This window comes from Leptonychotes weddellii, unplaced genomic scaffold (assembly GCF_054177405.1).
Source record: "Leptonychotes weddellii isolate Sample4059 unplaced genomic scaffold, ASM5417740v2 HiC_scaffold_2399, whole genome shotgun sequence".
NCBI lineage: Eukaryota > Metazoa > Chordata > Mammalia > Carnivora > Phocidae > Leptonychotes > Leptonychotes weddellii.
The window spans coordinates 1-13,455 of record NW_027830093.1 but is presented as its reverse complement, the minus strand read 5'-3'; the positions used below and the strand labels follow the sequence as shown (position 1 = coordinate 13,455).

Below are 13,455 nucleotides of genomic sequence, written 5' to 3'. Positions count from 1 at the left end.
GTGTGTGTGAGCGTGTGCGGGACACGTGTGAGCATGCGTGCATGTGAGCGTGTGCATGCGTGCATGGGACACGTGTGTGAGCACGCGTGCGTGTGAGCGTGTGCGGGACACGTGTGAGCACGCGTGCGTGTGAGCGTGTGCACGCGTGTGTGAGTGCTGTGCTGTGTTGGGCTGTGCAGCGCTGCGTCCTCTTACCCGATGTGACTCTGGAATGAGAGGAAACCGGGTTTCGCTGGATGTCTCAGCAGACGGGGCCCCGCTCGCACCTCCGTGAGCCTCCATGACGTCGCAGGCCACACCTCGTCAAAGGCAGCCTGTGCGCTTCTGGTGCGAGCTCTCTGGAGTCCTGTCCCCCGAGTCGGACCGGCTGTGGCTTGCGTTCTGCTTGCGGAGGCAGGAGGGTCGAGCTGCGGGCCTGGCCGGGACGGGTGGGGCTGCCGGTGGCCCTGAGACCCAGCTGCCTCCTGGTGTGCCTTCCCAGCGTGCTTCTGACGACGGGTGACGTCGCATGGTGGTGCTGCGTCATGGGTCTCTCCGCGTGCTTCACCCCACAGGCCGCCGTCCCCTGCACTGTGTGCCCGCTGCAGCGCTGTCCTGCGCCTCCTCCCAGCAAGGGATGTTGCAGGGGTCTCCTGGGACCGGAGAGCTGTGCAGTTGCAGCTCCCCGGGGATGACAAGCCGGGGGTTCTGGGACGTGCAGGAAGCTACTCAGCCCCGCCCTCGGGGACACACACACACCGAGTGGGTGCGGACCCCCTTTCTCCCTGGGTCTCTCAGGGCTTCTCAGCGAGACTCGGAGAGCAGACGCCAGGCCGCGGCTGCATGGACGTTGTCCGAGGCCTCAGCTGCCAGCCCTGGGGTGGGTGTGGAGGATGGGTGCTCGTGGCCTCCCACGTGGCTGAGATGCTGGGGCCCCCACGGGGCTGGAGGGGAGGACTGGGTGCTGGTGCATCTGTTCAAGCTCTTGAACGCGACCTCAGTGTACAAAGGAATGTGAGGTTCTCTCTTGTGACGGTAGAGATGGTGCTGGTGTGCTCCGGGATTTAGTTGACTTCATGGCTGACTCTGGATTTGTGCGACTATCTTACACCCCAAACGGGATATTAATGTGAAGAGATGACCCTCAGAGCGCACATCAGGCTGGCAGCACAAGCAGAATTCCACCGGTGACTCGGGCGTGGGGGCCTGCAGACACCATCAGATGCGCCTTGGGGCGGGAATGACGCTCAGCGTCGTCCTCGTGTGACGTCGAGATCAAAGTGTAGACGAGGATAGACCAAGATATCATCTGGTGTCGTCAGGATCAAAGTTTCTAGAACAAGAGAAAGAGAATATGTGTCAGGGTCCCAAGACCACCCCCGGGTTGGACGTTGGCTGGAGGACACCCAAGACTTGGCTCTTGCCTCAGAGCCCTGGGAAAAGGCGTGTGGTGCAGAGCCTGGGGGAACCCGGCACGGCTTCCCGGTCCTCCCCACTCCGTGGAGTCACGTGGGATGCGTGTGATTCCCAGCCCAAGCCACTACAGCACATGTGACGTGTTGTCATCCAGGGAAGCCCCCCAGAGACCCAGCACCCAGGGTTTGTGTTCAGCTGGTCACAGGCACCCTCTGCCTGGCATGCACCAGGCTGCAGGCTCTTGAGGGAAAGCAGGCCTGAGCATAAACCACATCTTGGTACAAGTAGTCCAGGCACAGGGGACCACTCTTACCAGTTCTGGGAACAGTGAGGATCCCCCCGAAATCACTGTACCATAGCCAAGGACCAGCCCGGCAAGCAGGTTTCTCTGTGGATACACGGTTAGGCCTGTGTAACTGTCTTTTGTCCAAGGTTCATGCTTAAAATGTGATTCAGAGAGCGTGTCTGAGACTTAGGAGCATCCAGGCTGGAGAGGAAACGTCTCAGGTGGTGACAGACTCAGGTTCACGATGAGCCTACCCAAAACCCTTGCTGGTGTTTTGTTTAGCCAGCCCACAAACAAAAGCGGAGCGTTGGACAGGGAACGGCGGAAGGCATGGGTCCTAGCCCTTGTCTCAGCCATGACGTTCATGCTCATGACTGCAAGTGCCTGGCAGCCATGGTGTGGAGGGCCAGGCACACCTCTGCCCCTCGTCGGGCCTGCTGGCTGTGCTCACGGAAGGAGTCCCCCAGATGCAGTCCTGTGTGGTGAGCTTCAGGTCCTCTGAGGGTCTGGGGCGACCCCAAGGCTCTACGTGCCACAGGAGGGCCCAGGGAAGGCCTTGGTAGGGGATGGCTTGGTCACTGAAGAGCCCTCTCTGGTGCAGGCAGAGCCCTCACGGTAGGGTCTGTGGACCCAGCAGTCCTGGGAGGCTTGTCCTTGGAGGAGGCGCAGCCCGGGCAGCCTGTGTGTGAGAGTCCATGTCTGGAAGCCAGGGCCTCAGGGGCCTGAGCCTGGGCCTGCATGTGTGGTCTCATTGCTTCCTCGTGTAGTGTGCACACCCCTCGCACACATCCTGGAGCCAGAACGACCAGGTGCCCTGAGTTCCTGACTTTGCACGTCATTCTGACCACACCCCACGCAGGGTAGAATGGCCAGGGCCTGTGGACGTGCACCTCTGGCCACGGGTGTTTCTCTTCCTCTGGCCTACCTGTTCTAATCCTTTGCTCTTTTTCTGAGTTTCTGTTTTTGTTTTACCAGCATTATATTGTATTATGTGTTCTGTGTATTAATTCTTTTTGTGAGAAAGGTAAATATGGGCACTTTATCTGTTGCTCATCTTGTTTGTTTTGTCCTCCAGTGGATTCTTTTTGTTTTATTAGCAAGTGTGTGCGAGACCACGGGAGGCGGGGAGGAGCAGAGGGAGAGAGAGAACCTCAAGCAGACTCCCCACTGAGCGCGGAGCCCAGTACCAGGCTCGATCCTGCAACCCTGAGATGGTGGCCTGAGCCGAAAGCAAGAGTCAGACCCTCATCTGACTGAGCCCCCCAGCATCCCCGTGCTGCAGGGGTTGTAAGTTAAAGTACAGCGAGTCCGTGTTTCTCTTAGGTCTGTCGGCCTCCGTGCTCAGGGTCCTTCATAGCCCAGGTTTGAGCACATTTAATATATTTTAAAACAGTTATTTAAATGTGTTGTAAATATATTTTTTGATGGTTTTACTGTTTTACATTTGTGTCTTTAATCCATTTAGGGGATTTTTTATTTTGGGGGATTTTTCTTGCCCCAGTCTTCCCCAAGAAGAGCAGCCCCTCCGCTGATGGCCAAGCCAGGCAGCATTCCGGTCCTTTCTCCGGGCCCCCTTCCACTCTGCCCAAGAACATCGGCTGTTCTTACACATCAGCATTTTGGAATGAATTCTAGAATCAACTTGTCAGGTTGCCTGAATGGTCACTTAGGATGCTGTTGCACTTAATCCACGTTATGATCATTTCAGGGCAGTTGGTCTGCGCAGGGCTGGCTCTGGCTTCCAGCAGAGAGGCATCCCCAGGTCCAAGGGCTCCTTTCCTGCCCTCCTGGATGCCTGCTGGCTGCAGTCAGAGGACGGGCATGTGGGGCGGCGTGTGGGCGGGGGTGCGGGCTGGGCGGCGAGCCTGGGCTGGCTGCTCGCGGTGCCTCTGGGCCTCCTGCGGCCAGAGCCAGTGGGACGGACTCTGCTGCTTCGGCAGCACATTGTGCAGAAGGCACCCCCCACTGTTAGCTTCGTCTGACAAAAGCCCTCACGTTGGACCGCTTGAGTGGAGAAATACACCGTGTTTATGTTTGGGAGAATTAAATTTTGAAGGTGGTATCAGTCAGTCTGTAAATTAATTGCACTATAAATAAAAATACTGATGCTTCTGTCGATTTTGATCTTAAAGTTTGTGTACGAGTTATCCAGAATTGCCAGCAGCATATTAAAAAAAATAAGACTGGGAACCCATTGTATGTCACTTTTCTTCAAACGTGAGCACTGTGCCCATTTGGTGAAATGGTTGCTTGTGTGGGACTCATATAAAACCAGTGAAACCTTAGGGTTCTGGTTAACGACGGTGCTATGTCCATGGGTATCTGTATGGGGAAGATAAAGTCGAGTTTTTATCCAGTAACGGACAAGAGCATTCATCTGATTAGTTAAAAGATCTCATTGTCAGCAGCAGTTTTTTTTTTAAAGATTTTATTTGTTTGTCAGAGAGAGCACAAGCAGGGGGAGCAGCAGAGGGAGAGGGAAAAGCAGGCTCCCCGCAGAGCAGGGAGCCCAACGCGGGACTCGATCCCAGGACCCCGGGATCACGACCTGAGCCAAAGGCAGATGCCCAACCAGGCATGCCATCGACAGCAATTTTTTTTTTTTTTAAGATTTTATTTATTTATTTGACAGAGAGAGAATGAGAGAGCGCATGAGAGGGGGGAGGGTCAGAGGGAGAAGCAGACTCCCTGACAAGCAGGGAGCCCGATGCGGGACTCGATCCAGGGACTCCAGGATCATGACCTGAGCCGAAGGCAGTCGCTTAACCAACTGAGCCACCCAGGCGCCCCTCGACAGCAATTTTTTAGAGAAAATTAAAATAGGGGCATTCTTGTGACACCAGAGTGAGGTAGATTTCTTAAATGTAATAAAACTGCACCAGCCATGGGAACGAATGGTTAGTAAATGTAATTTAAAAACCCTCTATCCATCAAGGCACACTTCTTTCAGGTTTCCAAAAAAGTACGACCCTGATTGGGAGTAAGTGTGTTTGAATCATAAAACTCCCAGAGGGACGGTATCTATTACATGAAATAGGTTTTGGAGACAAGAAGCAGGCATGGAGGCAGCTAACAGGACAGATGGTGAATAAACCATCAGAAAACGCTCAGCTTTGGGAGTGTTGTGCAGACATTGGAGAGTTGAGTCTTGATCTACTCTCGCCGTCTCTGTCTTGAAATGGGTTGCGTGCAGACCACGGATATGCATCACTGGGTGGGTGCCCAGCTTGTCTGTCCCCGCTTCCTACGCTCTGCCCGGCCTTCTGTGGTCGTGATTGAGCCTTTCACGGGAGCCCCTGGTCTCTCCTTTCCTATCTGTTACATTTCTTCTTCTTTTTTTTTTTTTAACTTTTTTACTGGCTGCTCCAGAGTTTGCAGTATATATTTCTGGCTAATCCAAATCTCCTTTCAAATAGGGCCCATACCACGAGCCCTAACCCTCTGGACGCCACGGGGACCCTGCTCCCCGCCACTGGTACTCGGGGCCAGCATTCGCGTTGTCAATGCAGAATGTGTCTCGTTGCCATCATTTGGAACAAACTGGCATCTATTAAATCAGCTAAGAATAAGAAAAATGAAAGTTGGTTTGTTTTGTTTTGTTTTTGTTTTTGTTTTTTTAACCTTCACTTTCTCTTTGATGTTCTTCTGTTCTTTATGTAGATCTGAGTTTCTGACCAAAGCATTTTTCTTCTCTCTGGAGAACTTCTTTTAACACGTCTTGCAAGGCAGTTCTACTGGCAACAGATTCCCTCAATGTTTGTCTGACTAAGTCTTTATTTCTCCTCACTTTTGGAGGATAATTTCACAGGGTGCAGAATTCTAGGTTTTTCCTGGGTGGGTTTTTTCTGTCCACACTACATATTTTATCTCTTTTTGCTGGCGTGGTTTCTGAAGAGATTGCTCCTGCCTGATGTTCTCTGAGCGTCCTAGGTCCGGGGTCTGGTGTCTCACGTTAGTTTGGGGAAATTCTCAGTCATTATCGGCTCACGTATTTCTGCTGTTTTCCTCTCTGTGTCTCGTGTTCCCGTTACGTGTACCGTACACCTTTGCGGCTGTCCCACATCCTTGGAGACTCTGTTCTGGATTTTGTCAGTCTTTGTTCTCTTTGCTTTTCATTTTTCAAGGGTTCTGTTGCTCGATCTTCCAGCTCAGAGATTCTTTCCTCAGCTGTGTTCCGTGTAATCAGCCCATCAGAGGCATCCTGTATTTCTGCCACAGTGTTTTTATCTCCAGCATTTCTTTTTGATCCTTTCTTGGAACCTTTGTCTCTGTTTGCACTGCCCATCTGTTTTTGTCTGCCCTCTGCTTTATCAGAGCCTTTAGCATGTTAATCGTAGCTGCTGAAGTTCCTGGTCCTGTGGTTCCAACAGCCCTGCGATGTCTGCTTCTGATGCTTTCTGGGTCTCTTGAAACTCAGTTTTTGCCAGACACGATGTGCTGTCTTCCGTTTTGGTTGCCAGCTCCCGTGGCCATATGTCTTTAGAGTAGACTAGCAGGCAGTTTGCCGGGGTCTGTGCCTCTCCGTCACTTGCAGTTTATAACTTCCCGTCCACCTCCACTCTGGACGTGCACTGAAGGTGCTCACTCGCATACACGACGTTCCCGTGAGCCGCGGCCTGAGCCTTCGCACGACTCGCTCCATTTAAGCTCTCGTGACTTATCTGTAGAAATTTCCCGTAATAACCAAGGCTCTTCTTTTCAATTCCAGTTATGCAAAGGGAGATTTGGACATATCTTACATCACATCCAGAATTGCTGGTACGTTTGCCTCCGCTAACCATAAGGACGTGCTTCTGATTCTTTCCTGTCTCAGGATGGCTCATGGGGTGCAGGGCACGAGGATGTGGCTGGTGGGGAAGGAGAGGGTGTCCCTCGGGCAGCCACTCACTTGCCCAAGGTGGGGCCCTGGGCACCTGTCCCTTTGCCCATTGTATCTCCAGGCCCTGCCGTGGACAGTACCACCGTCGACCCACCTTCCCCCCCTGGTCTGGAACTTTCTGGAACTCTGAGATCATGAGGGGAATGATGCAAAGCACATTTAAAACTTGGGTCTCCACACACTGAAACCAGAATCCAGACACTTGGAGACCCTGCTGTGCATCAGGCTCTCTGGCTGAACTCACTGTCCCAGAAAGCACTGTGTGGAGATCCCAGAGGGTTGGTGGGGGTGGCGAGGTCTGTGTTCTGTCCGTTCTTGGCGGCCATTGTACTGATCAGTCAGCAGCTGTGGGGAGATGAGCGGGGGCCCAGGTGGCCGACTGTCCTACCCAAGTGCCACCACCCTGTGGCAGCTGACGTGGGCTGCTCTCTTTCAGTGATGTCATTCCCAGCGGAAGGCGTGGAGTCGGCTATCAAGAATAACATAGAAGACGTACGGTTGTTTCTGGACTCCAAGCACCCGGGACACTATGCGGTCTACAACCTGTCCCCGAGAACGTATCGGTCCTCCAAGTTTCATAACCGGGTGGGTGGCCTGGACGCTGGCCTCTCACTGCATGCGGCTTTCTTCCAGTCGGCCCTCAGACCCACGTGTGGCATTCCCCAGCAGCAGTGGTAGCCGGCGGAGCCCATGGCTCTGGTGGGGTGGGGGGCTTGGGTGTGGCGACACGGGGCCCCCATGCAGCACACGGCGGGGACGGGGGCTTTCTCTGGAAGACTCCGTAACGTGACCTGTGAGGAGACAGATGGGCTTCAGTGTGTCCCCTGGGGATTGCTAAAATCTAGGGTGCCTTGTTGCTCCTCACCAGTGAGGCTGTGAGAGGCCACGTGGTTTTCTTAGTAAATGACCACGTGGGACACAGACACTTTCATGGTATTTAGACTGAGCCAAGCGTGGGGAAGGGTAGCTTCTCCAGTCTTTTTGCCAAGTCTGCATAGCCTGGTACACATCCTAGAGCACGAAGCTCAGGAGCGGGGGCCTGGTGGCGTCTGTCCAGAGCCAGTGCCCGTGGTGGGGCTCCCCCCTTCCCCCTTTGTCTGCACCCCCAGCTGGTGCAGGGAACCCAGGCTGAGCCAAGCCCTCTGCCCGCAGGTCTCCGAGTGTGGCTGGGCGGCCAGGCGGGCCCCAAACCTTCACAGCCTGTACGGCGTTTGCAGGAACATGCATTCATGGCTACGGCAAGACCACAAGAACGTCTGTGTTGTGCACTGCGTGGTGAGTGTGAGGCTGCCCCATCCCTGCCCTCCACCTTGGGGGTGCGGTACCTGAGAAGAAGACGTAAACCGGGGAGAGTAACCCACAATCTGCTGAGGGGATGGAAGTGAGCTCCAGTGCGCCGAGGAGGGGGGCCGGCGGGGCAGCTGGGGTCCCCCACACAGTCACAGGCCTTGTCTGATACTGGGTGAGGCCCCTGGCAGCACGGGACCGCCTGTGCTGGAGAGTGGGGGTCTGTTTGGGACACGCTGGGCTAGCACTTGGACTCGTGGCAAGTCCTGTGAGGAGCGGGTTCTGCCCTGGTGTCTGCAGCCGGTGACCCTAGGCCTAGCTGCCCTGGCATGGCCCCTGTCACTTCAAGGTAGCAGACCCCAGAGGGAGCAGCGGCTGCCTGTGCCTTGTGGGACCCACCGCTTCTTGGGGAAGACTGCCCGCACAGGTGGTCCCCCTACTCCTCTTTACAGAACACAAGGGGTCCCCACGGGTCGTTCTTTCCCCGCAAGGCAGCATGCACACGAGCCTCAACAGCCTGGCCCTGAGGCCACTCTGCCTCATGGGACCCCCATCTCTGCTCCTCCTCACTGTGGCTGAGGACAAGCCTTATTTCCAGTTTCCCGCCTGCACAGTGAGGGTTTGTTAGGAACCTCTAATCTTTCTGGACTCTGAACCGGACCCCCGTCAGGTGTGTTTTCCTAAGTTCCCAAGTAGGTTTTGAGACGGGAAGGCCCTGTGGCTGTTGTCTAGGGAGGTGTGTGATGAGGAAGCCGCCTTCCTCCAGCCGCGGCTGCGTGAGCCTGGCCTGTGCCGTTTGTCCTAGGACGGGAGAGCCGCGTCTGCGGTGGCCGTCTGCTCCTTCCTGTGCTTCTGCCGGCTCTTCAGCACCGCGGAGGCTGCCGTGTACATGTTCAGTATGAAGCGCTGCCCGCCGGGCATCTGGCCGTCCCACAAAAGGTACGTGTGTCCCACTTTGGAGCTGTCGTCCGCGGCATCACCCTCGGCCAGGTCGTAGCCGAGGGTGCTGGGAGGGGGGAAGACTTTAGGGCCCATGTGCAGAAGTGGGCGAGTCTGTGCCTTCCTGAGTCTTGGCTGGCCACTGGAGGGACACACAGCTTCAGGACAGGACCCCAAGGTGTCTGACAGGAGATTCAAAGTAACTGATTAATGTGTTGAAGGTGCTAATGAGGAAGGTGGGCAAGACCTAGGAGCACGTGGTCACTTCAGCAAAGACGGGAACTGTGAGTCCCGAGCGCAAACGTCAGACACGAGAAAGGCAGTGTTCGTGGAGGCTGCCCCCCCCCCCCCAGGCTCTCCGGCAGCTGAGGGAAGGGCCTCAGGCTCTTGAGGGCGGGGCCGGCGGCATGACTCAGACCAGAGCGCGGAGAGGGATCACGGGAAGGGGCTGAGCAGCCAGGCCTGCCAGGCCGTCTCGGACCATTGCGGGAGGCAGAACAATGGGGAGGGCAATGGGCAGACACAGTTGCCAGGGAATTCCCCAAATTAATGAGACACCAAGCCTCCAAAGCTCAGAGGACACGAAACAGGGTGAAACACTAAACAAACATGCAGAAAACCCACTCAGATGCACCGTACTTCGTCTGCTGGAGACCCCACACACACAGAGCTCAAAGGTCACCGGAGGGCAGAGGTACAGACCTCGTCCGAGTTGTTGGAATGCCCAGGGCAACCAGTAAAGGTTCTAAGTACGAGAGTTAGTAAGTCAGCAGAGGAAATGGACAGAGTTATAAAAAGTGCTCACTTGAGGAAAAGACCAAAGAAGAAGAAATGAGGAACAGAAGCAGTTAGCAAGACGATGCAGTACAAGCCGGCCACAGCAGCGGTCGAGCTCTGAAAGTGCCCATGAGGAGGAGGATCGTCAGACTGGATAAAAGAGCAAGACCCGGCGATGCCCTGTCTGGAGGAGCCCCACTTCTGCCATCAAGACGGAGGAAGCCGGCATCAGCCGTGGAGGAGGGCCGTGGCACCGGTGCCGGGTGACTGATCACCGCAGACTTAGCGGCTCGAAGAGCCCGCACGTGCTTCTCCGCCTCTGTGGGTCGGGTGGCCGGGCTGCGTAGTGTGAACTTCACTGAGAAGGTCCGCTGCTCCCTCTCCAGTCCACTTCCGCGCTCGCTCAGGCTGTTGGCGGGACTCAGGGGTGTGGATGGGGTGTGGCATCCTGGCTTCGTGCTGGGAGTGAGGTGCATGCAGGCGTCCTGTCATGTGGCGGAGAGCTCCCCGAGCAAGTCTGCTGGCACAGTGCAGTGTGTGACCCACGCTCAGAAGCGGCCACCCTTTCCTCCTGCTCCTTGGAAGCCAGTCCCCACTCCTTCCCCGTCTGGAGGAGACCGGGGTCACAACACGAGGGCAGGGACAGATGCCCGGTGTGTGCACCCCGCAGGTGCCGAGGAAACCACCCAGGAGAGCTGGAGGAGTGAGGCACGTGAGAGCAGATTCCAGATTTGTAGAGCAGAAAACAGAATTGAAAGGAGAAATGGGCAATCACAGTTGTAGGCATCAACATTCCTGCCTTGGCAGTGGATGGAACGAGTACTCGGTCAATTTGGGACAGAACACCGTGGGCAACCATCTGTAGACCCTTTCACCCCACAACCAAAATAGACGTGTTCCTCTCAGGTGTTCACAGGCCATTCAGTAAGAAAGATCATATTCTGGGCCATTAAGCTGCAGTCACAGAAGGATAGCAGTCACATAAAGTGTGTTCGTGATAGAATTACACCAGAAATTGGTAACAAACGGGCGCCTGGCTAGCTCAGTCAGGGGAGCATGCAGCTCTTGCTCGGGGTCGTGAGTATGAGCCCCACGTGGGCTGTGGAGATTGCTTTAAAATATTAAAAAAAAAAAAGTAATAACAAACATAGCTGGAAAATTTCTTAAATTTTTCAAAATTAATACACTTCTGTATTACCCATGAGTCAAAGAAAAAGTCTCAAGGGAAGTTTAAAAATATTTTAAACTGGGGCACCTGGGTGGATCAGTCGTTGAGCGTCTGCCTTCGGCTCAGGTCATGATCCCGGGGCCCTGGGATCGAGCCCCGCATCAGGCTCCCTGCTCCGCGGGAAGCCTGCTTCTCCCTCTCCCGCTCCCCCTGCTTGTGTTCCCGCTCTCATTGTCTCTCTCTATGTGAAATAAATAAATGAAATGTTTACAAAAATAAAATAAGGGGCATCTGGGTGGCTCAGTCGTTAAGCGTCTGCCTTCGGCTCAGGTCATGATCCCGGGGTCCTGGGATCGAGCCCCGCATCGGGCTCCCTGCTCAGCGGGAAGCCTGCTTCTCCCTCTCCCACTCTCCCTGCTTGTGTTCCCTCTCTCGCTGCATCTCTCTCTGTCAAATAAATAAAATCTTTAAAAAAAAAAAATTTTTAAACCAAATGAAAATTACATCAGATTTGTGAGGTGAAACTAGAGCACACTGCTCCAAGGAAAGTTGGTCGCACTGAGTACTCGCGTCTGTGGGAACCAGGTGCGGTGAGCCGACTGGAGCTTTGGGGACATGACAGGCGGGTGACGTGGCATGCCTCTGGCCCTTGCAGGTACATCGAGTACGTGTGTGACATGGTGGCAGAGGAGCCTGTCACGCCCCACAGCAAGCCGATCCTGGTGAAAGCCGTGGTCATGACGCCAGTGCCGCTGTTCAGCAAGCAGAGGAACGGCTGCAGGCCCTTCTGCGAGGTCTACGTGGGGGACGAGCGCGTGGCCACCACATCTCAGGAGTATGACAAGATGAGGTGAGCTCAGGGCCTCCTGGCCCCATGGCCATCAGATTCATTCACTTTCTGTCCTCTGGGAGACTTTTAAGGAGAAAGTCTGTCAGAGCTGCAGAAAGGTGCCGAGGCCCCACCCGAGGTGGAGGTGGTGAGCAGGAACACGCTCGGTGAGCCGGTCCCACCCAGTGGGCGCCAGGTGTGGGAGGTTCCCAGGACCAATGTGCTGAGGAGTAGCTGCTTTTTTTTTTTTTAAGATTTTTTTAATTTATTTGACAGAGACACAGCAAGAGAGGGAACGCAAGCAGGGGGAGTGGGAGAGGGAGAAGCAGGCTCCCCGCAGAGCAGGGAGCCCGATGCGGGGCTCGATCCCAGGACCCTGGGACGATGACCTGAGCCGAAGGCAGACGCTTAACCGACTGAGCCGCCCAGGCGCCCCGAGGAGTAGCTTCTTAGAAGTCAGTTCCCAGGGGCGCCTGGGTGGCTCAGTCGGTTAAGTGTCTGCCTTCGGCTCAGGTCATCGTCCCAGGGTCCTGGGATCGAGCCCCGCGTCAGGCTCCCTGCTTGGCGGGAAGCCTGCTTCTCCCTCTGCCTGACACTTCCCCTGCTTGTGCTCTCTCTCTCTCTCTGTCAAATAAATAAATAAAATACTTTAAAAAAGTCAGTTCCCAGAGCAACACCCCTCCCAGAAAAATCTGGCAGGAAGACCAGCAAAATAAGGATGTGTGGATCTAAGCGTTGGTGCTTTAGGGGAGCTTGAAGTTCTTGCCGGGCTGCCGCAGCCTTCCAGGACCACTGCTCTCTGGAAAGCTGTGTGTGACTTAAGTGAACCTTTCCTCATCATTCTGCTCTTCAGGGATTTCAAAATCGAGGATGGCAAAGCAGTCATTCCCCTGGGCATAACCGTGCAAGGGGACGTGCTTATTATCATTTACCATGCCAGGTCCACCCTGGGAGGAAGACTGCAGGCCAAGGTACGTGGGCGCTCACGCCAGCCCGGGCTGTCATTCTGTGAGTTCTCGTGGAGGGTTCTCGGGCCCGGTGTTCAGCGAGAACTGCCTTGTGTAGCCCAAGGCAGAGGGGATTTTAGCCTGAAACACCCGGAGATCCCCGTATTGCGGGAGGCTGTCTGCATGGGGCGTCTGCTAAGTTACGACTTTGGGGCTGCCCTACCTCAGACCCCGAGAAGCTGCTTGTCGGGAGGGTGCTGTACAGGAGACTGTCAGAGCCTGTCAGCTGTGAAGTGTGTGTCTGCAGTGTGAGCGGGTGGAGTCCTCCCCAGCTCGAGGGTCTCCTGTCTACACTCTGTCTGCAGGTGGCATCCATGAAGATGTTCCAGGTCCAGTTCCACACGGGCTTCGTGCCTCGGAATGCAACTACTGTGAAATTTGCAAAGTATGTGGGTGCCACACATGGGAGAGGTCAGGAGGGTCAGGTGCACGGTGCCCACCTGCCGTGCGCCCCGTGTAAATGAGTGCCACGTGCTGGACCCTGGTGGGGCGATGTGGTTTGCGCATGGCTGGGTCGCCACACTGAGCTCTAGCCCTGGGTCTTCCCCACCTCGGAGCGTGCCCAGAGTCCAGTATGTGGCGCTTCCGTTGAGCCCCGGTGGCTGCCACTGTGCACCTTGGTGACCTGGGGACTGGCCTGGTGCGTTTCTTACTAGAATTTAGTCATTTCCACCCTGGACTGTGGTATAAACAGCTGAACGGGTGTTTATTGCTTTTTTTTTTTTAAAGATTTTATTTATTCACGAGAGACAGAGAGGCGGAGGGAGAAGCAGGCTCCCAAGGAGCAGGGAGCCCGATGCGGGACTCGATCCCAGGGCCCCGGGATCATGACCTGAGCCGAAGGCAGACGCCTAACGACTGAGCCACCCGGGCGCCACAGGACTCAAA

At 55.3% G+C, this 13,455-nt stretch overlaps 1 protein-coding gene across 1 annotated transcript; it reads left to right on the top strand.

Annotated features, from left to right (window-relative positions):
- Positions 1–5,978: 5,978 nt before the first annotated feature.
- LOC145718874 (cyclin-G-associated kinase-like) lies at positions 5,979–13,234 on the top strand. Its single transcript, XM_081810377.1, has 7 exons — positions 5,979–6,439; positions 6,997–7,145; positions 7,713–7,835; positions 8,653–8,786; positions 11,387–11,581; positions 12,414–12,531; positions 12,873–13,234. The coding sequence occupies exons 2-7, from the start codon at positions 6,999–7,001 to the stop codon at positions 13,029–13,031; spliced, it is 876 nt and encodes a 291-aa protein (XP_081666503.1). The 5' UTR covers positions 5,979–6,439; positions 6,997–6,998; the 3' UTR covers positions 13,032–13,234.
- Positions 13,235–13,455: the final 221 nt, after the last annotated feature.